The 26557-nt window shown below is 39.5% G+C and overlaps 1 protein-coding gene, 1 long non-coding RNA gene and 1 pseudogene across 2 annotated transcripts; 2 read left to right on the top strand and 1 right to left on the bottom strand.

The window, feature by feature from the left end:
- The first annotated feature begins 146 nt into the window (after positions 1-146).
- Positions 147-14730, top strand: LOC128604952 (uncharacterized; annotated as a pseudogene).
- Positions 14731-14860: 130 nt separating this feature from the next.
- Positions 14861-18719, bottom strand: LOC128604968 (myotubularin-related protein 2-like). The gene is made up of 2 exons (XM_053620086.1): positions 17297-18719; positions 14861-16184 (listed from the first exon to the last, which is right to left on the bottom strand). Exons 1-2 carry the CDS (start codon positions 17606-17608, stop codon positions 16047-16049), a joined length of 450 nt encoding a protein of 149 aa, XP_053476061.1. The 5' UTR covers positions 17609-18719; the 3' UTR covers positions 14861-16046.
- LOC128604988 (uncharacterized) lies at positions 17438-24675 on the top strand. Its single transcript, XR_008385433.1, has 4 exons — positions 17438-17561; positions 18700-19260; positions 19490-19589; positions 20915-24675. It is a non-coding gene; the product is annotated as an uncharacterized LOC128604988 (long non-coding RNA).
- Positions 24676-26557: the final 1882 nt, after the last annotated feature.

The following is a 26557-nucleotide window of genomic DNA, read 5'->3' as shown; positions in this document are numbered from 1 at the left end:
TTAGTACAGTATGTGTTGAACACAGCAGTCTGAGTTGTGTGTTAATGTAACGCATATGAAACAACAATGTGGGGTTGTTCGTTAATGTGATGTGTAAATGTTCATGGAGGCGGATAAGAGACCATGGTGGGTCTTCAGTGTTGTTAATGAGGCCAGTTGTCGATGGGAAGAAACTGTTTTTGTGGCGTGAGGTTTTTGGACTTGATGGACCGCAGCCTCCTCCCAGAGGGGAGTGCCTGGAAAAGTTTGTGTCCAGCTTGAGAGGGGTCAGCCATAATCATGACTGCCCACTTCAGGGTCCTGCAAGTGTACAGGTAATGAAGGGGTGGCAGATTGCAGCCAATCACCTTCTCAACAGAGTGAATGACATGCTGCACTCTGTCCTTGTCCTTGGCAGTGGCAGCAGTGTACTAGATGGTGATGGAGGAGGTGAGTATGGACTCACCATACTCATGATGGAGGTGTAGAAGTGCACCATAATTGTCTTTGGTAGGTTGAACTTCTTCAGTTACCACAGGAAGTACACTCTCTGATTTTTTAAATGAGAGACCTGATGTTCAGCTCCCACTTGAGGTCCTGGTGATGATAGTTCCCAGGAAGCGGAAGGAGTGCACAGTATCGACTGGGGAGTCACACAGGATGATGGGGGCAGGTGGGGCTGGGTTGTTCCTGTTTAAAAAGTTTAAAATTTAGAGGTATGCATATTGTCCTTCAGTCATTCCATGACACACTGTAAGTGAAACGCTAGAGTGGCTATAAAATAGAAACCGAATCAATGCACACTGTCCATCACCATTAACCAAAAAATAAGGTTTTTAAGAAAACAATAAGACTTTATGAAACAGATTCTTGCTTGAATCTAATGAGATTTAATTTAGGCTTTTTTTTTTTAAACATACTCTCAGTTCATAAAGTCGGAGCTCATTGAAAAATATGAGTTCTGGTTATACTTTCATGTGCATTCACCTCGTAATTATGACATTTTCAACAGGAATTGAAGCCACATTATGTGAGTGTAGTCAAAAGCAAGCAGGAAGTTGACCCCAAAAATCTTAAGCTAGGAAAAATGACATGCTTTGACTATTTTTTTTTATGAGGTCATGACAATTTGTATATATGTGTCATGACAAATATATACCACACATGTATCATGCATATATGTATAAGATGTACTTCTGTAAAGTTAGTTAAAATCATACACAGATGTTTACAATTGAATAATTTTCAAGCTGTCCAAAATTCCCAGATATGGTTTGATCATTTTAGATAGCATGGTTCAGGTACATTGGGGAAAGTCTTAAAATACAGTTTTAAAATACAGTACAAGCTGAGAGAGGAAAAGTGATATACACTGATCAGCCACAACATTAAAACCACCTGCCTAACATTGTGTAGGTCCCCCTTTTACTGCCAAAACAGCTCTGACTTGTCGAGGCATGGACTCCACAAGACCTCTGAAGGTGTGCTGTGGTATCTGGCACCAAGACTTTAGGAGCAGATCCTTTAAGTCCTGTAAGTTGTGAGGTGGGGTCCCCAGGTATCTGATGTCCCACAGATGCTCAATCGGATTGAGATCTGGGGAATTTGGAGATCAAGTCAACACCTTGAACTCTTTTGGTAGATACTAACCACTGCATACCAGGAACACCCCACAAGACCTGCTGTTTTGGAGAAGCTCTGTCCCTGTCGGCTAGCCATCACAATTTGGCTCTTTTCAGAGTCGCTCAGATCCTTAACCATTTATCCTGCTTTCAAAACATCAAGTTCAAGATCTGACTGTTCAATTGCTGCCTAATACTGTGTATCCCATCCTTTGACAGGTGCTGTTGTAATGAGATAATCAATGACATTCACATCACCTGTCAGTGGTTTTAATGTTATGGCTGATTGGTGTAAATTTGTCATGACAAATAATATTCATGTATATAATGTATGAATAAGATGTACTGCTGTAACAAAAGAAGCATAAAGTTAATTCAAATCATGTACAGATGTTTATAATCTAATCATTTTCAAGCAGTCCCAAATTCCTAAACATAGCTCAATAATTCTAGACAGCATGGTTCAGGTACATTGGGAATGTCTTAAAATACAGTAAGTGGAGAGATATAAAGTGAAGGGATATAATGTATTATTATTATTATCATCATCATCATACATCATCATCATTTTTGTGTTACGCTGGTATGGCATGAAATAAATGATAATGTTACCTTTCAGTGGTCATTTTTACTTTATCTGCACACAGTGAATTGTACTGGTTTCTCCCTACATGTGACAACAATCTCCCAAATTCTTCATATCTCTGGGCTTTGGGGTAGGGTGGCAAGACGGAAGCCTTTTATAACCAAAAAGTACATAAAAATACATCCAATCTCCCCAAACCATGTGAAATAATGTGTTATGATACCTGATGAGACCAAAATTCAACTTTTTAGCCTAAAAGTTACAGCTTGTTATTATTAATTGGAAACGGACTCTCTCGTGGCTCCACCCACCACGCACGTTCGAACCAATCATATTATCCTCCCTGGCGTCCGTGGGCGTGGCTAACGCCCTGTCTGTTAAAGGTAGCAGGTTGTACATGGCGCGTGGTTTACTCACTCAGGGCTGGTGATTGGTGTAATGGAAGCCGTCTCTGAACCGCATTTAATGACGGAGAACTACAGAAGTGGAGAGAAAACGCAGCATTGAGCAACTTGTAGACTTCACATCCGACTGTAGGTGGGTAGGTGAACGCGTTTGGCCTTATTTATTCGCTAAGCTGCTAGCTTGTTAGCTCTGCGGCTGTTTTAGTATAAAGAACTAACTTGAGTTAACTCGGTGGGAGTTTATTTAGCGCCGGATAAACGGTGAACTGGTTAGTTTAGTAAATCTGACGCTTCTCGGGAACTTGTAGTTTATCCGCCTCGCTGTCTGGGTGACGCAGAGAGCAACTGTTTACCAAGTGACTTTATTTTCAGTGCTTTTTGAACTGTCTCTCAGCCCTAAATAGTTCCGCGGTATTTGTGTGGAATTGGGATGAACGTCTAGTTAAAGGGTTGATGTCTTGCTGGCGCAGTGATTTGTTCTTTAGGAGTGTTTTTCTCTTGAACAGCTCTCTGTGTGGAGACTTGAGGTAGTTCTGTAGTCACAGGTGCACAAATCAGTCACACAGCTCCAGCTCCACCTGCGCCTCTCGCAGGGAAACGGTTTCTGTGCACTGGCTCCGTCCCAAATCACCTTGTATGGAATCTCTATCTCTAGTGCACTAGGTGCGGTAGAGACTCCGTTCGTTCAGACCGTGTGTAGTGTACCTAGATATGCAGTCATGCAGGATTTGGGCACAGGCCACGCTAATAAACATCATCCATTTCAAGTCAAGTTGCTATTGTTAAACATTTCACTAAAACCTGTATGGAAACGTTGCTGTTCAGTTCTTCTATAAGCGCAATTTCAACCAAATACAGTGGAGTGTAAAAGTTTGTACCCCCTTTTGGTTTCTTTTGGACGGAAGGGTATTGAATGTCCTAAACACTACAAAATTTGACTGCAAGTAGAAGTTAATTTTATTATCAGATTCAGATATCCATGTTAATATTTTTAATACTGCTCATTAGTGTTAAATGACTTGATGATTTTGTGGTCAGTAAACCGATTTTGTGTTGACTTTGATGTATGTTTTGGATCACTGTCCTGCTGGAAGATCCAACCATGGCCCATTTTAATCTTTCTGGCAGAGGCAGTCAGGTTTTTATTTAATATCTGTTGATATTTGGTAGAGTCCATGATGCCATGTATCCTAGCAAAATGTCCAGGTCCTCTGGCAGAAAAACATTCCCAAAACATTAAAGATCCACCACCATATTTAACCGTGGGCATGAGGTACTTTTCCATATGGCTACCTCTCTGTGTGCTTCAAAACCACCTCTGGTGTTTATTACCAAAAAGCTCTATTTTGGTTTCATCTGACCATAGAACCCGATCCCATTTGAAGTTCCAGTAGTGTCTGGCCAAGTGAAGACACCTGAGTGTGTTTTTGGATGAGAGTAGAGGCTTTTTTCTTGAAACCCTTCCAACAACTTGTGGTGATGTAGGTGACTTCAGATTGTAGTTTTGGAGACTTTCTGGCCCCTAGACACAACTAACTCCTGCAATTCTCCAGCTGTGATCCTTGGAGATGTTTTGTCCACTCGAACCGTCCTCTTCAGTGTGTTGAGACGATATAGACACACGTCCAATTCCAGGTTGATTCATAACATTTCCAGTTGACTGGAACTTCTTAATTATTGCCCTGATGGTGGAAAGGAGCATTTTCGATGCTTGTGCTATTTTCTTATAGACACTTCCCATTTTGTGAAGCTCAACAACCTTTTGCTGCACTTCACAGCTACAGTGGTGCTTGAAAGTTTGAACCCTTTAGAGTTTTCTATATTTCTACATAAATAGACACAAGATTTTCAGACAAGTCCTAAAACTACACAAAGAGAACCCATTTAAACAAATGTGACACAAATTATACTTGGTCATTTATTTATTGCAGAAAATAATCCAATATTACATATCTGGGAGTGGCAAAAGTATGTGAAACTTTTGCCTTCAGTATCTGGTCTGACCCCCTTGTGCAGCAATAACTGCAACTAATCATTTCCAGTAACTGTTGATTAGTCCTGCACATGGGCTTGGACATCAGTTTTGGCCATTCCAAACCAATAACTTTATTGTTCTTTAACCATTCTTTGTTTTGGGCCATTGTCTTATTGCATGCCCTACTTTCTCTTGAGATTCAGTTCAGTTCCTGGGTTCATTCTTGTCCTGCGGTTGTGGAACTCACCACTACACTAATTATAATCTTTCAGATAGCTTGGAGATTTAGTACATGTAGATGTTCTCAACTCAGGGTTTTCCATCCCAAGGAAAGTTTCTGACACAGCCACTTCAGAAGTTCCTCCCAGTTTTTGTTTGTGACTTTCCTCAGAGAATGAGGAACCTGAGTCTTTTGTAGAAGGCACTGGAATGTCAACATCTGGCCGTGAAGTGTCTTACAACTCTGGTGCTGGTGCTACGGATGTTGCATTGTGCCCATCTCTCACCTGATCAGTATGTCAGTGCACTACTTGCCCACTTCCCAATGCTACTGTGCACCATACAGGACCAGTCTTTTTCTGAACTGTTCCTGGAATAAAAGTAGGTCCAGAGCTGAAGTTCCTAATATACACTGGGTCACCCACCACAAGATATCTTTCCTTTGCATGTTGGTCATGGTACCATTTTTGTCTCAATTGTTTGTCTCAATGAGACCCTGTGTAGACCAGTTTCCTTCCACACAGCAGTTTAGTGGCTGATTTGCCAGTGGTCGACTGTGGCGTCGTTCGGTAACTGAACAGCACTCTGGCTAGCTTTTTCAATGGACTCTCCAGCACTCTTTTTCATCAGGGTTTTGGGTGTTTGAATGGCCCTTTCAGCCAGACCACTGGAAGATGCATGGTAGGGTGCTGTGGTTGTGTTTGATTCCGTTTCTTTCGATAAACTCTTGGAATTCAGCACTGGTAAAAAACAAAAAAACTGCTATGGTCTGACATCACTACATCTGGTATCCTGTGTTGGCTAAAGGTTTGTCTTAAGCACTGAATGGTAAATGTGGATGTAGACTTGATTAACAGATAAGCCTCTATCCATTTTGAGAATGCCTCTACCACGATCAAGAACATTCTACCCATCCACGGTGCATCGTAATCAATGTGAATCCTTCTCCACGGTTGCTCTGGCAACTCCTATGCATGCAGTGGCGCGTTTGCCGGAGCGTTTCTGTTTTCCTGACAGACTGCACACGATTTGACCAATGCTTCCACCTCTGCATCCAAGTGTGGCAACCACATATAGCTACGCACCAGGCCTTTCATCCTGGTAATTCCTGGATGGGTTTCGTGTAGATGTCTTAGAAGAGCCACACGCCGCGGATGTGGAATCACTACGCAAGTCCCCCATCACACAAAGCTGCCCTGTATGCAGAGTTGATCCTATTTCCTTACGTATTCGGGATGTCTCGATAGCAAAAATCTAGTCGTTGGTACCGATACCACCAAAAGTACACGATGCTCAATACCACGATGTGCTTTTTTATTTAAAAAAAAAAAGAGAGATTTAAAAAAAATTATAAAATTAAAAACTCCTGGAGGACATCCTCCTCTGGCTGATACTGGCAGAGAGAGAGAGAGGGATATTTTAGTTCAAACACTCTGACCATGACTAATAAGTGCTAAGGTGCACTCCTAAACGCACACACACCCCTTATACTCTGAAAGCAAGCATTAGTTTAAATTCACTGATACGGTGGCAGGATAAAAAGATTTATTGAAAGCATGAACATGTGAATAATTATTAGTGACATGAGGCTACATTTAGCTGACAGGACACGGGCTGAATGGAGATGCATGGTGGTCCATTAGGAGGTAGTTTATAACATTGCAATGCGTTAGCGTTTAACAAATAACTGGATATCGCAAACATTACATGGAGCATGATGTCTGTAGTGTATGAATGGGTGTGTGAGTGTGTATGTGATTGTGCCCTGCGATGGACTGTCCAGGGTGTACCCCGCCTTGTGCCCGATGCTCCCTGGGATAGGCTCCAGGTTGGAGATATATAGATATATATATATATATATAACTTAATTAAATATAAATGAAATGAGAAATGAAATAATGTTTAATTACTATGGGTTGCATTTAATATCAATTTGACATTAAGCATAGTTTGCTATTTCATTGAAAGCTATTAGCCTTTTTCCTAATATGGATCACTTTTGTGTTAGTCTACTTTTAATTAGGACTCTATTGTTTTTAAGATATCTAAAAATAAATATTTTGTTTGTTTATTTATCAATTAACCAACAGTATCATTGCTATTATTTTAATTCAGTTAATAGTGACCATGAGCAGAGAGCTTACATTTTAACTGTTTATGACAGACTTCCTGATTAAAGTTTAAATAAAAAAAGATTGGTATCTGGATCAGTATCATCTGTAAAAATCCTGATCGGCGCATCAGTAATGAACACCATTAAACTAAAGCGCTTTGCATCTGACGGGTAAATGAACTCACCCAATCACATCCTATATGAGATTATTCAGATATCTACACAATACACACAGAGCGGTTCGAGAACTGACTCCAGCCCAGAACCATGACAGTGGAAATGTCTAATAGTGCAGCTTTAAATATATTTAAGAGGAGCAGACTTCAAACACTGAACATTGAGGTTTATTGTATTTGTTTACAAGGTAAACAGGTTAACGGTTGTTTTGTGCATACAGTCTGTAAAATGAACTGAAAATATTAGATTTAGTTTATCAGAATGTAAATTAATGTGTCATGGCTCACACTATGTTCCTAAATTCTGTCATAATTGACCAGCTCAAGTTTTCTCATGCCTACTTGTGTGTTGTATTGTGGCATGAGAGAACTTAATAAATGTGAAAGTGCAATACAAAATATGTTATCACTAAAATCACTGAATAATCGTGATAATCGAGATCTCAGTATTAATCAAAATAATCGGGATTATCATTTTGGCCATAATCGTGCATCCCTACATGGCACTGATCCAGGACCTGATAGCAACAAAAAAAACGGTGGCTCAGCTATCAGAGATAACAGAAATCAAATCATATAACTGATGCATGTAAAAGAGACGTGACTGTTCTTTCACTAGGATTGAATTCATTATATTCATACTTTTATGTATGGGTTTTTGTATGAAAGTTTAATGGTAAACCGAGTGCTTCAGTTAAAATAATGAGCGTTGTAGATCTTAAAGAAAACAATATCGGATGGGTATCGGCTGATACTCAAGCTTTCCATTAAGGAAAATAAAAGCTAGGATCATGACACTTCTAGTAAATAAGTCAAATGAAACTGTTTTTATTTATTTATTTAATTTTTAAATTGAATGTTTAAGGATATTGCTGTTTGATTTTCTTTGTTAAAGTCGTTTCACCTTTTGTGATGTGACACACGCAGTGCAGTGCAACTGCTTCTATGTGATTTTTGTCACAGTATATCCTTTTATGGGTCTAAGCATACGGCATAAGATAATTTCAGATTAACAGCCTCATTCTACAGATTACCATTACTTCTTGTTCTGAAGCACTCACTTTAAATCATGTGTGTAAGGTGGTTGTGATCCTGTCAACCAACCGTAAGGATAAATACGATTGCGTGAAGAAGTACCTGTGTGTGGACTGTCCCACTCCAAGCCAGTGTGTGGTGGCTCGCACCCTCAGCAGACCTCAGACCCTCATGACCATAGCCACAAAGATCTCCTTGCAGATGAACTGCAAGATGGAAGGAGAGCCGTGGAGCGTCGAGATCCCGGTACGGTTCTGTTCTTCAAGCACTGGGAGTTTTTCCAGTAACTGAAATATATCCGGCATTGGGATTTCAACTAAAACCAAAATCATCACTTAAAAGCATATCTGATCTTGTAACTGATCAACAGTGGCACCTCCTAACCCTGATGTTATTCTATTAAAACATTGTTTTAGTGACTTCTCCTGCTCTTTCAGTTGAAGCACCTGATGATGTTGGTATCGACTGCTACCACGACAGTGCCGCAGGAAAGAGATCCATCGGTGCACTGGTGGCCAGCCTCAACCCGGGCATGTCCAGGTACTTAAAGCATGACTTGTGTGGACTCTGTAAACAGCTTAAAGAAGGGTTGTGTTTAATGAACTAGATTTTAGATTTGAACTTTTCCCCCAGTCTTCAGAAGAGAGGGCATTACCCTTTGTGGTTCATCGTAACTTTAGGAGAGAGAAAAAGTACAATATCGTTCTTTTAATGAATAAAATGTTTAATTGTCAAATTGCTGTGGTATAAGGAATAAAAAGCATCAGGAAGACCTGTTTAGCCTAGTGCTGCGTCACATTACACCATCCTGTCGTTGGTTGATAATCTTTCTACATATAGCAGCATGCTCATGGTTTCTTTATTTGTTTATATTTTTTAATCCCTCGAATATCTGCATATTGTTACCACTACAAACGATCAGCAAAGATTATGAATCCAACAAGAGTTTTTCAGCTCAGTGGTGGGAAATTTCAGAGACTTTTAACACTACTTCCTGCATCTCAGGATTCTTTACTCAGGCCTGAGCTGGTTCTCTTAATCTCACACACTGTTCTCTGTATTTCCATTTCCTTCCAGTTGAAGGACAGAATCACAATTTTTTTATTCTTGAATCCTCTGAACGTTGTTTTCCTCGCTGCTACCGCCACCTTCATCTTCCTCATAAAGGGTCTGGGCCGTGCTCTGTATGCTATGTGCTCTGTATGCTATGTGCCACTGCTCTGTAACCATGAGAGCACCGTCCTTCTCTCAGGTGGTTTTCAAAGTGTGCACGGTATGAAATGCACTCTGGGAGGAACATCATGCTCATAAATGACCTCGTTACACTGCAGTCTCTTTGAATTCCGACTTTACACTCAGGATGAAATACTCGCACTGCAGTCTGACGGAACGTGGGAGAAAAAGCGAGCAATTTTAGAATTGTCGCTTCAGTTAAGAAGCGCATTAAGACATGGCTTTTTGTTTTGATTTCTTTTCCTCAGCTGCGCTGAAGGCCTACTTCAAATACAACGAATGTTTGCTGTCACGCATGGTGGTGTACCGAGACGGCGTGCTGCTGCGCGTAGTCGACTACGAAGTGCCTCAGTTCACGCAGTCCATCAAGGCCATGGGTGAAGATTACGTGTCTTTCTGATCGCAGCTTCAGGTTGCGTTCGGTGTGTTTTAAACACTGATGGCTTGATTTGTCAGGTACAACTTCTTCATTGTGAGTCACAAAGTGCGCTTCGGCAGTGTGGCCCCCACTCACTACAACGTGGTGTACGACAGCAGTGTCCTCAAACCAGACCACATGCAGAGACTCGCCTACAAACTCTGCCACATGTATTACAACTGGCAGGTAAAAGCCACACGCACACACACGTGTTCATACAAGCCCGCTTTCTACACAACCCCAGATCATGCTGATTGATGATGTAAGGATTGAGGATGTGGTCATTTTCTTTAATCGCACGTCTATCATTAGAGAATCCGCATCGTGTGATCAAAAACGGAGAACGCGCATGAATTTGTTACAGGATTTGTCCAAGATTTTATTGGGAATGTTTCGTACAGTGTTGACGATCTAAGTAGCTTAATTTAGCTTAAAACCGTGTAATTGCAGGGTTAAAGATACGAGCTATACGAGATCAAGCCTGCGATCGGAGCGTCCGTATACTCGATGTTTACAAAACTGCAAGAACGGAAGCGAAATGCTATCAGTCAAACACGTCAGAGTTAATGTATTCTTCTGATGGCTGAAGGAAAATTTTACTTAACGGTTATATCTTAAGGGTGAGCTGAGGTTGTGTATAATTAGTTTAGTAGAGAGAGAGAGTTTAAGAGAGTGAGTGAGTGATGTAGAAAAAAGGAAATAAAGAATTAACAGGTGCTGTGAATTGAGGATGTGTAGAAAAAAAGTATATTTAAAGCAGATGAATGAGTGTATCAGAAGCCGGGAAAGGTGAGGTTTCCTTCGTGTGTTTCCTGGAGGATGCAGTAGAGGGGTGTGTGTGTGTGTGTGTGTGTGTGTGTGTGTGTGATTTACAGTTTGGGAATTTTCCTGAATCACACCCGATTTAAGTCCTCGGGTCATTAGGTAGGAGTGTTAGATGAGAAATCATCACACTGTGCATGATTACAGGAATTCAGGACCAGAGCCAGGCTCCCCTGATTTATAAATTAATTGTTGATGACCTTAAAGTAATTCCCAGTGAAGATTTATCATCTTTTTACAAGCATCCTTTTCACATTTAAGAAAAACAGAAATTGCAGTGATTTGTACATTTGTGCTCTGCATTTCTTTCAGAGCCGTGGGACTGAATTGTTGTGTGTGTGTATATAGGCAGTTTTTTTGTGCTCTGAAATTGAACAGGACTTTTGAGAAGATAGCTGCTCATGGTTTAATTCACTTTTAAAAAGGGACTGACAATATGAAGTGAGCGTACGTGTATGAAAAGGTGGTTGTGTTGAAGAAACCTTGTTGACCAATCTTTGCTAACTTGCTCTGTGTGTGTGTGTGCTTACCGGTACAACAGTGGTAGCAGATTTTCAGAGCCGAGCTTACAGTAACGAAGACGCTCAAGTGTACTTGTTTGGAAGATGTAGAAACTCAAGTCTTACATGTTAGCACAAACATGTCTTTTTCCTTTATTAGGGAATTTGTGCTTTTGGACATTTTTGAAAGATATCGTGCTTGTGAAATGTGCTTTGCGTGTTATTCATGTTCAACTGGTTGTATCGGTGTATCTTTATGTACACTTGTAGCAGTGTAGCTACAGTACAATAGATTTCGTTAGCAGTCATATCAATGGTCATATGAAGTGTTTGGGCTTAGATTTGTGTCTTTCTTAATCATTTACACTCTATGGCACCTTTTTATGGTTTTGCTGTATGGGCTGTGTTCCAATTGATCCGTGTTTGATCATTTCCTCCCTTCGCTCAAACACTGTGTTTGAGAAGGCCTTCTTAGTTGAACGGTTGTTTTCCTCAGCTTTGGATTTAGCTGTAGGGCCCAGAGGTTTCTGGAGTTTGAAGAGGAGGCAATAAAAGATTTGGAACACAGCCCTGTTTTCCTTTGCGAGGTTCCCCGGCTTTTTTCTGTCACCCGTCACCTCCTAGCCGAGCTCAATTCTGCTGCAGCTTTTTAGCCACAAGCTGCTGGTGCTTGACTTCTGAGGCCTTATCCTGTTAAGCGGCCGCACTATGGCAAAAAGGAGAGTTCAGTATGCTGACTGTATGAGCTTCAGTTGAATGTGTACGTGGTCGAACTCTTGGTAGGACAGTCCAATATATTACAGACGAACACAGACAAAAACATCCACAAGGCTTCTACTAAATATCGTTGAATGTCCGCTCGTATGCAACTCTCCAACAATGTCACGTCCTATCGAGAGTTTCAGTCGATGTTTTAAATCTAACCCAATGTGATTTTTTTTTTACTCTGGTGTAATTTTCTTGACCACTTTAACGCAGCATCTCTGGTGTTACTTTTGTCAAAAATGTAGAACACCAAAGACAAGGCAATGACGACGTGATCTCGTTCCTTCGTGTGTTTTTGCCTCAGATTCGGGCGACTGTTCATACTCGGTTTGTAGCGAAATTTCAAATTCACAAATGCCTTGAACAACGTACATTTTCAACAATCCGTTTAAATCGACTGGTCCATTTCCGCTGCACGGTGGATTTGAAGGATGCACTGTGATCAGTGTGGCGACGTCTTCGAATCGAGTTACTGAAAAGGCCACGAGTTGGAGGTTACATTTAGTTTCTAAGGACATCTGGGCTCTTGGTGTCTTTTGGATAGGAACTGCTAAATTTTTTCTATAAGGGTGAAAACAGATGCATGCTTAGATTCTTCAGCTGTAGACAGTTTATCTTGCTTACTGCATTGACGTATGAAGTTTGGACGGGTTCTGTAGAAAGAGATTAACATGAAGGGGGAAAAAAACAATAATAAAAAAAAAAGACTGAAAGTGAATTTGTCTCGGATTGTTTTATTTTTTTTTCTCCATTGGGATGTCAAAAGCTTCTTCAACTTGGCCACAAATCTAACAAAGTCAGGTACATTGTCAAGTATTGCCCCAAAGTACCTCTATGGTAGATAGATGTGCTCACTGATCACTTGTACATGTGCTCATTCATACAATTATCCAATCAGGCAATCATATGGCAACACCACAATGTACAACATCAAGCAGGATCAGATGAAGAGCTTCAGTCAATATTCACATCAAACACCAGAATGTAATCCAGTGATTTTATCCGTGGCATGGTTGTAGATTCTAAATGGTCTGGTTTGAGTATTCCAGAAACTGCGGCTCTCCTAGGATTTCCACACACACATACTTGTGTGAAAAACATCCGGTAAGTGGCAGTTCTCGCGGTGGAAACACCTCGTTGACGAAAGGAGAATGGCCAGACTGGGTCAAGTTAATAGGACGGCCCTGGTAACGTCAAACAACCTCTCTTTACATACATGGTGAGCGGAAAAGCATCTCAGGACGCACAGCATGCCAAACCTTGAGAACAGTAGAAAACCTCATTGGATTCCACCCGTGTCACCCAATAACAGGAATGTGAGGCTACACAGACTGGAAAAAGAGCCGGCTACTCGAGTCTTCAATAGTCCCGTTTCGGTGAACCCCATACGTCGTGCTGATGTTACATGCTTTCAAAAAAAGAAATGAAAAGTTTTTCAGTGTTCATTAAATCAGATATTCCATCGATCTTACACAGGGTCACCCTGGAGTCTATCTCAGGGGACTCGGGGCACAAGGCGGGGGCCACCGTGGACGAGGTGTAAGCCCATCATACACCTGTTCACACACTATGGACAATTTACAACGTATGTCTTTGGACTAGGGGAGGAAACCAGAGTACAACCTGGGGGTGTGAAGCAAAGAAGCTAACTACAAAGCCACTGCACCGACCCTGATACTCCAAAAACTGTATTTTTATTACAGCCTCTCTTTAAACTTGTTTTTGCCCATTTTCTAAAATGTAAAAGCGTAAATACAAAAACGTTTATAGGATTATAAAGGATTATTGACTGGTTTAACTGCAGTTAATATTTTTGAAGTCTTCTTTGAGGGTTACACATTTGGCTCCCTTAAACAGTACGAATCTCCCCATGCTCTTCAGCAAAAAACTAAACAAATAAACCAAAATAAAAACACCTTTATCCAGCACAACATGTGAAGAAACCAGTAACTTCTGGGTCATAGTCAATCGAAAAAGAAAAAAATGTTCAAATGAAACCTGGACATTTGACCCGTTTTCTAATCGCTTATTTTTAACTTGAGCGTGAGATTGAAAGAACGGAAAACGAGTTGTTTGTTTTTTTTTTCCCTGTTTCGTTTTGGATCTGTAAATGAATAATAAAATAACAAGCCATTTTTCCATTTTCGGATAAGTGGATAATTGAATATGAAAAGAACGAATGATATGATACACGGATTCTATTAATTCAGTGGTGTCGAAATTTCATTTCCAAATTCAATGGATTTTCACATTCAGATCTTTGTCTCTGTTTTGCTTCCATATCAGTAACAACACTTTTCATTACCAGTTTGATTTATTCAAACGATACCGGTGAAAAGTCCACGAGGCAGGAAAGGCCGTACAACTCAACATTTTAACACCTTCATACAAAAACATGACAAATTGACTGTTTATTCAGTGCTTCCATATATTAGCAAGGTGAAAGGCAGGTCTGTGAGAAATGAATAATACTGACATAACTATCACGCTTCAGTGTGATGACAGAGCGGACATAAAATGGAAAGTAACTAATAAAATACAAAAATAGATGGATGATTCACTTTGGGGGGAAAAACAAACAAAAACCTTCAAGTAGCTAAAAACTGTATTGAAACGTTAAAAGATGAAAGGGAGTTGGCACAGAGGAGCAAATGAGGCCACAGGGAAAGATGAACATGACGTGTAAGGACAAATATATGAATACTTCTCTTTTTTACATATTTACAGGTCAAATACTAGATCGTAAATACTATGAATTCATGCTGCAGACATGCTGACCATCATTCCAAGATCCATTTTTAAGTATTAAGGATTTATAAAATGTGACACTAGGTTACTTCTCTATAGTTAAAAAAATTGCAGGAATGTGTGTGCGCGCGTGTGTGTGTGCGCGCGCGCGTGTGTGTGTGTGTGCGCGCGCGCGCGTGTGTGTGCGCCCGCGCGCGCGTGTGTGTGTGTGTGTGCGCCTGCGTGTGCGCGCGTGTGTATTTAGACGGCAGTGTGAAGTGGTGTACCACTATGTGAGGAGGGAGAAGTATGCTCTGAGGACGAGGAGATGGAGCAGGATGACGTGGCCTCTCTCTGGAGCTCCTCCACGTTCTTCACGCAGAAACAATAACTCTCTCAAATTCTGATGGAGCGGCATCTACATAAGAATCAACAAAGCACACAAACATCAGTTTCGTTTTGGGACACCGATTTTCTAAATCATTCCATTCGCTTTCTATTTATTTATGTATCATTATTAAAAGATCAATCATCAAGCCGGTGTAACCTTAATCTTTATCGCTAGCTGCTCCTGAAGTGTTTTGGAAATCGTTTCAGCCACGTCATGTTCACTCACCGTCCACTTTATTAGGAACACCTGTACATTCATGTAGTTTTCTAACCAGTCAATCATGAAATATACAGGAATATAGAGGAATCACAAGAAAACTCCCTTTCAACACATTTAAAAAAATAAATCTCACAATGTTGGATTTGAGTTTGTAATGCAGTGAGCACAACCAAGGAGTGCATTTTAAAAAGAAAACTACAATGTTGTTGAAGACTGAAACCTGTACCTACAAACTAGAACTGACAATGGAACCACTGAAGAGTCAACAGTGTCAGAGATCCTCGTGTGTCCAGTTCCACTGTGTACGGCACTTTTTATGCTTACCGACCCATTACTCCAGCTTTTGTGTTTTTTTAGCTTTGTGCTGATACAAATGGTTTAGTTTTTTTAACGCAAACTTGGTGTTAAAACCCAGAAACATCTAGTAATAAAAAGTGACATTCATCATGTGTCTGAAGTGACACTGTTGAGTTATACAAGTAACTAGGTATTTTGGTATATATTGGAAGCACTATTTTTGAGCATTTCCCCATAATTTCATAGAGTGTGGTTTGTAGTATAAGCACCTGTGGTCTCATGCGTGGGTTCCAGCGCACATAATAACCCACCCAGAGCTCCAGATGTGTGAGACTGGCCAGTGGATACAGCACCTGGTTTTTACAGTCCACAGAGAACGGGTTAGTGAAGTCCTCCGGCTGACTGTTAATGTAGGACCACAGTGACCGTTTTACCCTGTACTTCCTAAAAACAAAAGAGGAGAGAGAGCGAGAGAGAGAGAGAGAGCGAGAGAGAGAGTCATAATACACTTAGACAAATTCATTTCCATTCAGTAAAATCAAACAGGCTGGAAAGCCTCCCCCCATTAGTGGAGAAATGTGGAGCGTACCTTTTCCATTCTCTCTTGCTCACTGCTGTAGAGGAATGTACCAAACAGGCAGCTGTAGGGGCGATCCAGGATGGGGATGAGAAAAAGCTCTTTGAACTCAGAAGCAGAAGGAAACTGAAAGAAAGAACACAAACACTGGGTTTAACAGTGTATAGTAAGATGCTTAAATGTGGATCTGCACAATAACGCCTGAACAGATAATCAGTCTTTTGTTCAGTACGGAAATTATATTTAATTCTTACAATTAGAGTCCTCTTCAAAAGTATTGGAACATCAAGGCCAATTCTATTGCTTTTGCTATACAGTGACATTTGGGTTTGAGATAAAAGACGAATATGAGACGATAGATCAGAATTTCAGCTTTCGTTTCCTAATATTTAGTATCTGGACGTTTTACACAGATTAAAACATGGCAGCTTTTTTTTTTGAAGCCACCCTATTCATTAACTGTTCAAAAATACTGGAACGAGTGACTGATGGGTTTTTCTCACTGCCCAGGTGTACCTTGTTAAATTGACTTTAAAGAATGAATAGCTCTGAATGTCTTCTCTTGGTTTGAGCCCTGGGTTTCACCTGTGGAGACAGCATTTGTTGTTAAAAAGAATAAACCGACATGAAGACCAGAGAGCTGTCTATGGGAGAAAAGCAAGCCATTTTGAAGCTGAGAAAAGAGGAAAAACCTGTCTGAGCCATTGCACAAACATGGGGCATAGCCAAAGAACAATTTGGAATGTCCTGGAAAAGAGAGTTAGTTCTCATTATGATCTCTTACATTATAACATTAAAATAAAAACAATAGTTCCCTCACAAACCTCTCTTTTTTTCCCCCCTAACTCTTGAAATTAATAAGACTTGCAATGTTACTGAGAAACTGGAAAGTGCAATGTACTCTCTGCCGTAACACTGGAGACTACTTCCATAAAACTTCCATAAATAGATAACTTATAAATCTTAATTAGATCACAATGATCATGCGTTTTTTTTCTTTAAGTAATATGTTTATAATATGTTTACGATTAAGCTTAGACTATGTATTGCGTACGCCATACTAGACCCAGTCAATGAGCTGTTACTATAGAAACGAAAACGAGCACATCACTATAAAGCTGTAATTTCCCTTGCAGCTGGAATCAGAATCTTGCTGTTACAGAAATGTCGCCAACGCCTTCTGACCAATCAGATTGGAGAATTCAACAGTGTTGTGGTGTAAAGCATCAGTAACTGACCTGTCTCATCATCTGCCACACACAGTCGATGAACTGCACAAAGAGAGGGGATTGTTCCGAGTTGGCGTGATTCTCATCTCCAAGGCCGACACGCTGAGAAACACACAGAGAGAGAAAGATGGGGTTAAATATACATGCGTTCACACGCCCACACACAACCACACCGAGGCCAGCTTGTGTCCGAAGCTGATCCAAAACCTCGATCAGTACCTGGAAGCCCCTGAGTGTGCGGTAGTGCGAGTCCAGCATCAGCATGGCCAGAGAGGTGAGCTGAGCCGTACCGTCCCAGCCGTCACTGCAGCGCACCACCATCAAGCTCTTACTACATTCAACCTTATCTGCTATACCATTAACTGCTATACGCACTGCACCTGCTAATAACAGCTACACACACACACACACACACACACACACACAGTCAGGTCAAACAACCATCACTTCACTGACTGAGTAAAACAACACTCAAGGGTTCACAAACAAGGTATCACAAATAGTTGTCTAGAACAACATGTAGATATTAATGAATTAAATAAGTACTTAACAATTAAAATGTAATAATTATTCGCAATGTATGTTCAGGGCATAATATCTAACTACAAAACAAAACACATGCTCTGTGTTCTTATCTTCTTCTGTTTCCTGTTTTGTGAAATGTCTTCGATTAGGAGAGGAGCTGTTTAAATAAGGCTAGACATTGCTGCTCTCTACATGCATACCTGTTCAAACAATTACTGAGTAATAAGTATATCAATGCTTAGTTATGCAGTTATCCAATCAGCCAATCATGTGACAGCAGCACAATGCATACAATGCTCACATCAAACATCAGAATGGGGGGAAATGTGATCTCTGTGGTTTGGTTTGATGTGTTGTGCATGCTGAGATGCTTTTCTGCTAACCACGGTTATAAAGAGTGATTATATGAGTTACTACAGTATATCCTTCCTGGCAGCTCTGACCAATCTGGTCACTTTCCTCTGATCTCTCCTATCAACAAGATGTTTCCACCCACAGAACTGTCTCTCACTCAGTGTTTTTATGGGTTTTTTCTGACACCATTTTGTGTAAAATTCTAGAGACTATTGTGTGAAATTCCCAGCAGTTTCTGAAATACTTGAACCAGCCCATCTGGCTCCAACAACTATGCTTAAAGTCACTGAGATCACATTTCTTCCCCATTCTGATTCTTGATGTGAACTTTAACTGAAACTCTTGACCTGTATTTGCATGATTTTATGCATTGTGCTGCTGCCACATGATTAGTTGATAACTGTATAAATGAGCAGGTGTTCCTATTTAAGTGCACGCTGAGTGGATGTTGTGACTTTTATGTGTTTTGTAACTGATTTTTATATAAAATTATGGTGAATGATCTGTATTTTACACTTTATTACCCCATACAGAAGCAAAACAGATTCTATAAGGCGGCAGAGTGCCAGTGAAGTTCTTCTATGGTGGGGTAGACCACCTCCTTCAGCTTGCGCAGAGGCTCCCGCATCAAATGGATGTTGGGAATCTCCAGGAAATTCAGTTCCGCATTGGGATGGAAAATTTCGCTCTCATGGCCACCATCTTTAGCCTGGAGGGGAAAAGAGAGGAGAGAAGAGAATGTGATGCTCGAATAAACTCACCACTACAACATGTCACATTATTATACATAAATCCCGTGCTAACTCGATACATGCACAAACCCCAAAACAGCTGATATTTGTTACTCCCTAATTATTTTATTGCTGGGTTTGTCGGGCTACTCGTTGGTGGTATGAGGCTTGAATCAACTGAGATAATGACATCAGTGCATCATCACCTCATGTTATCATTGTAGCCCTTCTTACAGATACAGTCACATGTTTTCAGTATGTCTTTCTTACACTGCAGTGAATAAGGTGCCACTTTTTGTTTTTCAGATGGAGGTTCGGACATCTGTGAATCATTCTGTGAGGATGGGAGTTCACATGTAGATGGTGAGTAGTGTTTTTATTTTGTGAGTGCTTTTAATGAAGGCTCATTGCATAGTGGGGTTTTGGTAGTCAGATTTCACTGTTAGCACTTCAGTACACATGCACTACGTTTACATGAACAGCAGTAATCTAATTATTGACCTTATTCTGAATAAGATAACATTGTGATTAAGGTGTTTACATGAGTCGCTTTTAGAATACTCCTCTCATGTACCCGTTTTACATGTTATAGAACATAGATGGATTAATGGAACATCATTACGTCACCGCGCCACGCTGTCCGACGTCCCTCCAGAATTTCACGTATCAACATGCAGTTGGTCTTTGTTATGGTACCGTACACAGTCTGGGGTGTTATTTTTAATTTTTACGAAAGCTTCCAGTGCAGTTAATTATTTGTCATGCTGTACGTGCAAATAGACGACTGCTTGAAGCCACTAGCTAGATAGCTACTAACCCGTGTAACCTCGCTTGTCATTTCTTTTCCCACATATAGCCCTCTTTTTTACTCTTCCCATATTAGTTAAAACAAATCATTTTTATTGGTCTAGCCTAATGACGAGCACCGAAGTTCCTCAGCTGTAGGTGTTTTAATCAGCGGAAATAGTGACACATCTCTGCTGAAAACCATCACAGAAATTCTAATGGATTCCACTACAAATACCATTACAAACCTTAAAAACCATTACCAAATTTCAAAGGTGTTCTATTGGTCCTTAATGGTACCCCCTAGACATAACATGCCACCAATAAACGGCAACAAATTACCATTAGAGGTCCTAAGGGACCATTACAGATTCCATTAAAACCAATGCAATTCCCATTAAAACCATTACCAAATTCTATAAGGGTTTCTGTTGTCAAAACAAAGCATTTTTATCAGTCTAGCCTACAAGACAAAAAGCTGCCACTTGAGTGCATACAATTTCCTTGTGGATGGTGCTCTAGCATTTAACATGGTCTCTACAATCTCAGTTGTGAGAATAGAATCTATGAGCTGGGGCCCCTCAGGGGCCAGACCCGCAGTTTCCATAGTTCTGGCCAAGGGTGATAAATCAGCCCTCCGGCTTGAGACAGCAGATCCACTCTAAGAGCTCAAATGGGGCACCTGACAGACCTTCCAGGACCACAGAAAGGTCCTAGAAAGGTATGCGCGGCCTGCAGATCGGCCTCAGCCGCCTGACCCAACGCATGAACCTCGAAGTTAGAGGATGTTGCCCCACAGAGGCTCCATCAACAGGGGCATGACTGGCCAAAATGGTGGCCACATAAACCCTGATTGTAGAAGGAGCCCACCCCGCTGAGAAACGTTATTGTAAGAACTCCAGGACTGTAGCTATTGCGCATTTCACTGGGTCTAGCTGAAGTTCCTCACACCACAAGACAAAAAGCTGCCACTTGAGTGTACGGAAAATATCTATGAAGTGCAAACAATATGTGTAACTGATATTTGGATATATTAATGAAGTGAATTCAATATTTAACCAACATTTAGAATTATTACTTGAGCATAATCGTATAATCAATATTGGTTAAAAAACATAATCTATATGTATAATCAACAGTTAGAAGAATAATCTAAATCCATAGTACAATGTTTGATCAAGTTCTATTCTGAGTGGATTTGTGTTGAATGAACTCTGTGTTCACTCTGTAGATATCAGCGGGGACAACCGATAGAGACAGGTGCTCATTGAGGCCTAAGAAGGGAGTCAAGGTCAAGACACACAAGCCTGTGTGAAACCTTTTTTGTAAAAGAAACCTTGTCCTCATGAAACCTTTTCAAGAAAAACAACTAACTGTGCATGTTCCACAAATTTAAGATAACGCATAGACATGAATATTTAATTGTGGCAAAAGAAGATTGGTCTATTTTCAACGAGGAAAAGCAAAACCCCACCTACAGAGACTATGCTGTGGAGATAGGTATATAAAGACATGTTTGTGTATGCATAATTCGGACACTCTGCAGACTTTATTATTATTATATATTATTCACACTTTATTGATTTTCAATAAAGTTTATTTACTTTTTGACATCTACTAAACTTAATTGGTGAACCCGACGTGATTTTCTAGGAGCCTAGAGGGAGACTCGAGCCGGCGAGGCTGACCCTGGAGAAGCTGTGCAAGCCTGGCCGCTCATTTTAAAGATAAGCAGTCTTCCACTTTTTTGGATAAATACTTGCGTGGTTTTCCTGCGGGTCAGCCTGAGACGGTGTTTTTTCCCCTCACAAAATCTTCTTCAAATTATGAACTAAATTGAGAAAAGAGGGTTTTTTGGATCTCACAAATTCAAACTGCATGCAGAATATATGTGCATATTGTAGTGTGTTTTGTCTTAAGCAGGGTGTTTGCAAGCCTGCAGTGTCCAGGTGTAATAAGAAGTCAGATTGAATACTGAGGAGTATGGATTTCTAACAGTGTTATACGGTGAACTTGCTAAACTGCTGTACGGGCAGATGTGTCTTAGTCGGAGTGAAGTGGTTGACACTGTACACTGTGCCGAGAGTGTTTAAGAAGTGTTTAAAAGTTCTAGGGAGAATTCAGTGTTAAGACGTTCAAGAGAGTGAACGCAATTGGGCCCAATAAACACCCGGTCGGGTCACGCAAGAGGCGTGTTGAAGCGGGATAAGGGTGTAGGTCTTGTATTGTCTATATGTTATTTGTGCTGAATATATTTGCTATGCTGGTTACTTGTGCTGAATGCTGGTTGTATCTGCTATGCTGGTTATTCGTGCTGAATGCTGGCTGTTTCAGTTATATGCTCAGAAACAGCAGATATATGTTATATCTGCTGAATGCTGGTACTGATGGATGTTTGAGAGTTTTATAGGTTCTGAATGTTGGTTTAAGCATTTTTTCTTTTCCTTTTTCTTTTGTGGAGTCGACTCTTGTTTTAATTCTATTATATTTTTTACATTATTATTTTATTTTTACATTATTCTTTTGTTGAGTGCTGTGGCGGTGTTCAATTGTTGAGCTCTCCCCGCTGAGTGAGTGCTGGAAATGAGTGGGGTGTCCATGCCAAGCGGGATTCCACTTGGGTGAGGGACAACATTCCGGGAGCCTTACATTAGGAAGATATCACTCTGCTATTACTAGAATAAAGTGTGTATATGAACTCCATACATAAGGAGACATGTGTGTTTGATGAGCTCTGAAAATTACTTTTGGAGACAAGTGTGAATAAAGGCCTGTGTGTGTTTGTGTGTGTGTGTGTGTGTGTGTGTTCTTATCTGCGCAGGCAGGCCTGCTTCGGTGTGAAAAAAACAGTGTGTGTGATCTTCAGATTGAGATGAGTAAAACAGAATTTTGAGATATTTCTGCTTTTTCATTGAAGGTTTGAATCTTGTACAGACTGTGGGGTGTGAGTCCGATGGGACTGTTTGTATTATAATAATTACTTTATCAATAACTGCTGTGAGTGTTTCAAAAATTGTGGAGCCATCAAGAACTTGGCACTGTAAATATTTTAGACATCTGCCAGATTGCCCATTGTGTAAATCACTTTTAGACCTGTAAAATATAAAAATATTCCCAGATTGTGTGATTCAGAAAAGGAGAAGGGGTACGTTACATGACGATTTACTGAAGATGGAAAAGTTTCTCCAGTTGCTTAGAGTCTCGGTAGTTGGACATGGAAAATGATTTACTGTCATGAGGAATTGTGAAAACTCATGCTTGTCAAGCATGGGTTTGGCTTATTTTAATTTTTAATTGTGGAGATGGATTTTTCTGTTTTCAATCCCATATTTAGCCTTTCGTGTGCTCGTTTATTTAAAATACTGAAAATAAATAAATAAATAAATAACAATAATAATAGAAATTTGCATTTTGAAAACTGTTTTGAAAAGTGTGCATTTTCAGGCCCCAAAACGCCGTGGTTGTGTAAACTGCCCCTAAGCCTCTGTTGAGAAATGAATAAATCAGACGCTCAGAATGTGGAAGGAGAGAGTACATTTGGACCTTTCATTTATATCTTATAAAGTAAGTGATAATAAAGGGTTTCTCTTTTTATGACGTGTGAGCAGAGTAATAAAAAGGAATATTTTTTGGCAGGCCTAAAAGGAGGTCTTACCCATATTATAGAATACATGCCCAAGTTGTGTTAGTGACGTGTCGTTTGTGAATGAGTCAGCTCTATGAATCGTCTCCCGTTTTAGTTATTTTTGTGAATTAATACAAGACAGAATAATAGGATGATCTTTTAGCCACACTCCACGGACACACACACTCCATGCACTAACTGAATGTTGTGTTGATGTACGTGTGCGGGTGATAAATCACGTGTGATAACATTATATTTTGTCATTCACACATATAGCCTTCTAGCTCCATTGTAGTTAGTTTGCTCTTTGAGCAGAATTAGCAGCCTTTGGACTGTGGATAGTTCTATGAGAGGGATAAAAGTAGTAGATGCAGAGTGTTTCTTTTTTGTCTATTGCTCATTTCATTCAGTGCTTTTATGTCTATAAAACCTGCACAGAGGCTAGATATGATATTTGTAGTGTAAATTACACCAGATTCTAGTTACTATTGTTATACAACTTGAAGTTACTAATTTTTCCTGGTTTAAAATGCTGTATTCTACTGGAGAAAATCAAATTGGAGCAACGTAATTTTAAAAATGATTGTCAACTTAAAAACTTGTGTTCATAATCATGGTAATTAAGTACATAACACTTAAATTCCTTTTAAATAATGTGAAAAAACTAGTTGGAACAACTTGATTTTTAGGAATAATCAATTTAAAAAACTTGTGTTTATTATACAGATTATTAAATAAGTTTTAATTTAAAATAAATTTGATCGTAGAGGAAAAGGTATTTCTCTAGCTCAGTGTAGTTCGTTGGTTGAAATGAATTTAAAGTTCTCATAACCCAAAATGATTGATGTTTTGCAAACTGTTGCGTTAATGTTTTGTTGAGCCTGAACATTTGTTTTTAGAGAGTACTGACAACCTGACAGCCGTATTAGACCTGTTGTCCAGCAGTGCAGTGAGTGTGATCTGTTTGGAATGGTTTGAGTTTTGGATAGATCAAGCTAAATAAAACACTTAATACACATGGGTAATAATGTTTGGTGTTTTTACATTATTTAAGGTTTTATGCGAAACATAATCCAAAATGATGTACAATTAAAGGTTAGTATAATTAGCCTACACTGAACAAGTTAAGTGATATATGTGCACACATACTAATCATAGGTCTTTTGCTAACTTTGGCTGAATTATAAAAGCCATTAGTCATATTGAATGAAGAGCCTTTTGGGAGCTTATTGCTGAACTGAGTCAAATGAACTGACTCACTAGAAAGAGCTGGAATAACCATCACTAATTTGTGTATCTTTGATTCTTATACAAGTATGTGTCTATAAATCTTTATGTGCCCTGATGTTGCCATGCCAATTGGCCACTTACATCACGATCACGATGAACTCAAAGCAGAAAATAAATAAATAAATACATAATAATAATAATAATAATAATAATAATAATGTAACTGCTGTTTTACTAAGTTGAGCAGTGTAAGCGTGAGTTCTTTTGGCGTGAGGTATTTGTGTTGCACAATGATGAATAATTTGCTGTATATTTCTCTTTAAACATTGCCTATGTCCAGTGATGAATAATTAGTAAGATTTAGATATTAGTCTACACTTATTTTTGTAGCATAGTTTCTGTCTATTACAGATGTGTTGAGTCCTTCACATTAGAATAAGATGAATAGTTAATGTTGAATTAGGATTTGCATGGATTACATGTGTCTGGATCAGACAGTGTTGCATGTTACGTGGTGGTTTCTTTTGCTGTTGATGTGACCTGTTGTTGTGCTGATGTGGGTCTCACTGCAGTGACATGTTTGTTAGTTTAGTTCATTTACAGTCTCTTTGCAGCAGTGTAGTTTGAGTGACTTGTTTCTTTACTGAACCATAGACTGTTGAATAGAATAAAGTAATGTGTGAATATACAAATATATATTATATACGGTGTGCTATGGATATGTAATACAATGTATACGAAACACAAGTCTCAATATTTAAATAATACAGTGCAATGGTCACAAACACGAGGAATGGAGCGTATACTGCACAATCTGTGAGTGAATTGAAAGTCTTTATACTGTAGCTGTGATTGTGTTGTGAATTTAATGCAGGTGTGTGATCTGGGATTTGCAGTACATGGCAGAGATGTTTGTGGGCCGCAGTGCAGGATGGGAAATGTAGTTCATGACATGAATAGACTTAACACCAACTTAATATGATCAAATACAGTTTAAATGAAATGAATACATTCATAATGGAACTTTTTTACGCCTTTCACAAATGGCGCTCAGCGAAGGAAACAATTTGTATTAAATTGAAACTAAGCTCATAGATGATAAATTTTGTTAGACTAGTTAAATACACATACGCATTACTCCTGATTAGAGAGATTTACAGAAAGTGAAGAAAGTTTAAATGTCATGTATGAAGGGTCTGAGTGATATTTTGAGTGTGGTACAGTTGTAAGTTAATAAGGGACAAAGGGGTGCATGCACGTCTACCCTTTAAACTAAACACTATTGTTGTACACAGTAAAAACAAATTCAATAGGTTGTTTTGAATTAAAATTAGTGGGATAAAAGAGACTAGAGAACTGTAAATGCATGTCTAGATCTCAACCTCATTTACTCTACTTTAGTTCTGTATTATTGGGATTATCACTCGTTAGCACAGATGGGATATTAACATGTTAGATTAGTGTACATCACAAATAGTCCTAGACTAAAGGATTTTGTTTTTTCATTCACCAGAAGGATATTAAGAAAGGAATTCAGGAAGGGAGAAGAATGAATCTTTGCCATTTGGGGTTGTATTTTTGCAGACAACAGACTAGAACTCTTTGACAGATTAACTAAACATGAGAGTAGAAGACCCCTTTATGAGAGGAATTATTCCTTTGATTAGAGAATTAGAGATTACTTCAATAATTTTTAAATGATTTGATAGACCAACATTATTTAATCTCTGCAGCAATATTTCATGATCCACTGTGTCAACCTTTAATAAATCGATAAAAAGGGAAGTGCAGTAATCACCTTTATCTAGAGATTACGCAATATTGTTTAAGACTTTCAAAACCACTGTTGTGGTGATGTTTCTTATGAAACTTTAATTACTAGAAAAGATTTTTTTGCAATCTGATAACATGTCAACGGTTCACTGATAAGGATTTCTAAAAATTTTGATAGGACACAAAGCTTTGGAATTGGACTGTAATTGTCTAATATAGTGGGATTTCCCTCTTTTAATAAAGGAA

This window comes from Ictalurus furcatus, unplaced genomic scaffold (assembly GCF_023375685.1).
Source record: "Ictalurus furcatus strain D&B unplaced genomic scaffold, Billie_1.0 scf6, whole genome shotgun sequence".
NCBI classification, from domain to species: Eukaryota; Metazoa; Chordata; class Actinopteri; order Siluriformes; family Ictaluridae; genus Ictalurus; species Ictalurus furcatus.
Note: the sequence above shows the minus strand (reverse complement) of the source record. Positions and strands in the feature narration are given on the sequence as shown.

Excerpts from the sequence above, each read along its gene's own strand:
- LOC128604968 (XM_053620086.1), bottom strand. The coding sequence starts at position 17,608 with ATGGTGGTGCGCTGCAGTGACGGCTGGGACGGTACGGCTCAGCTCACC. Across the intron at positions 16,185-17,296 it reads TGTGGCAGATGATGAGACAG|TTTCCTTCTGCTTCTGAGTT; the intron begins GTCAGTTACTGA and ends TCTTTCTTTCAG.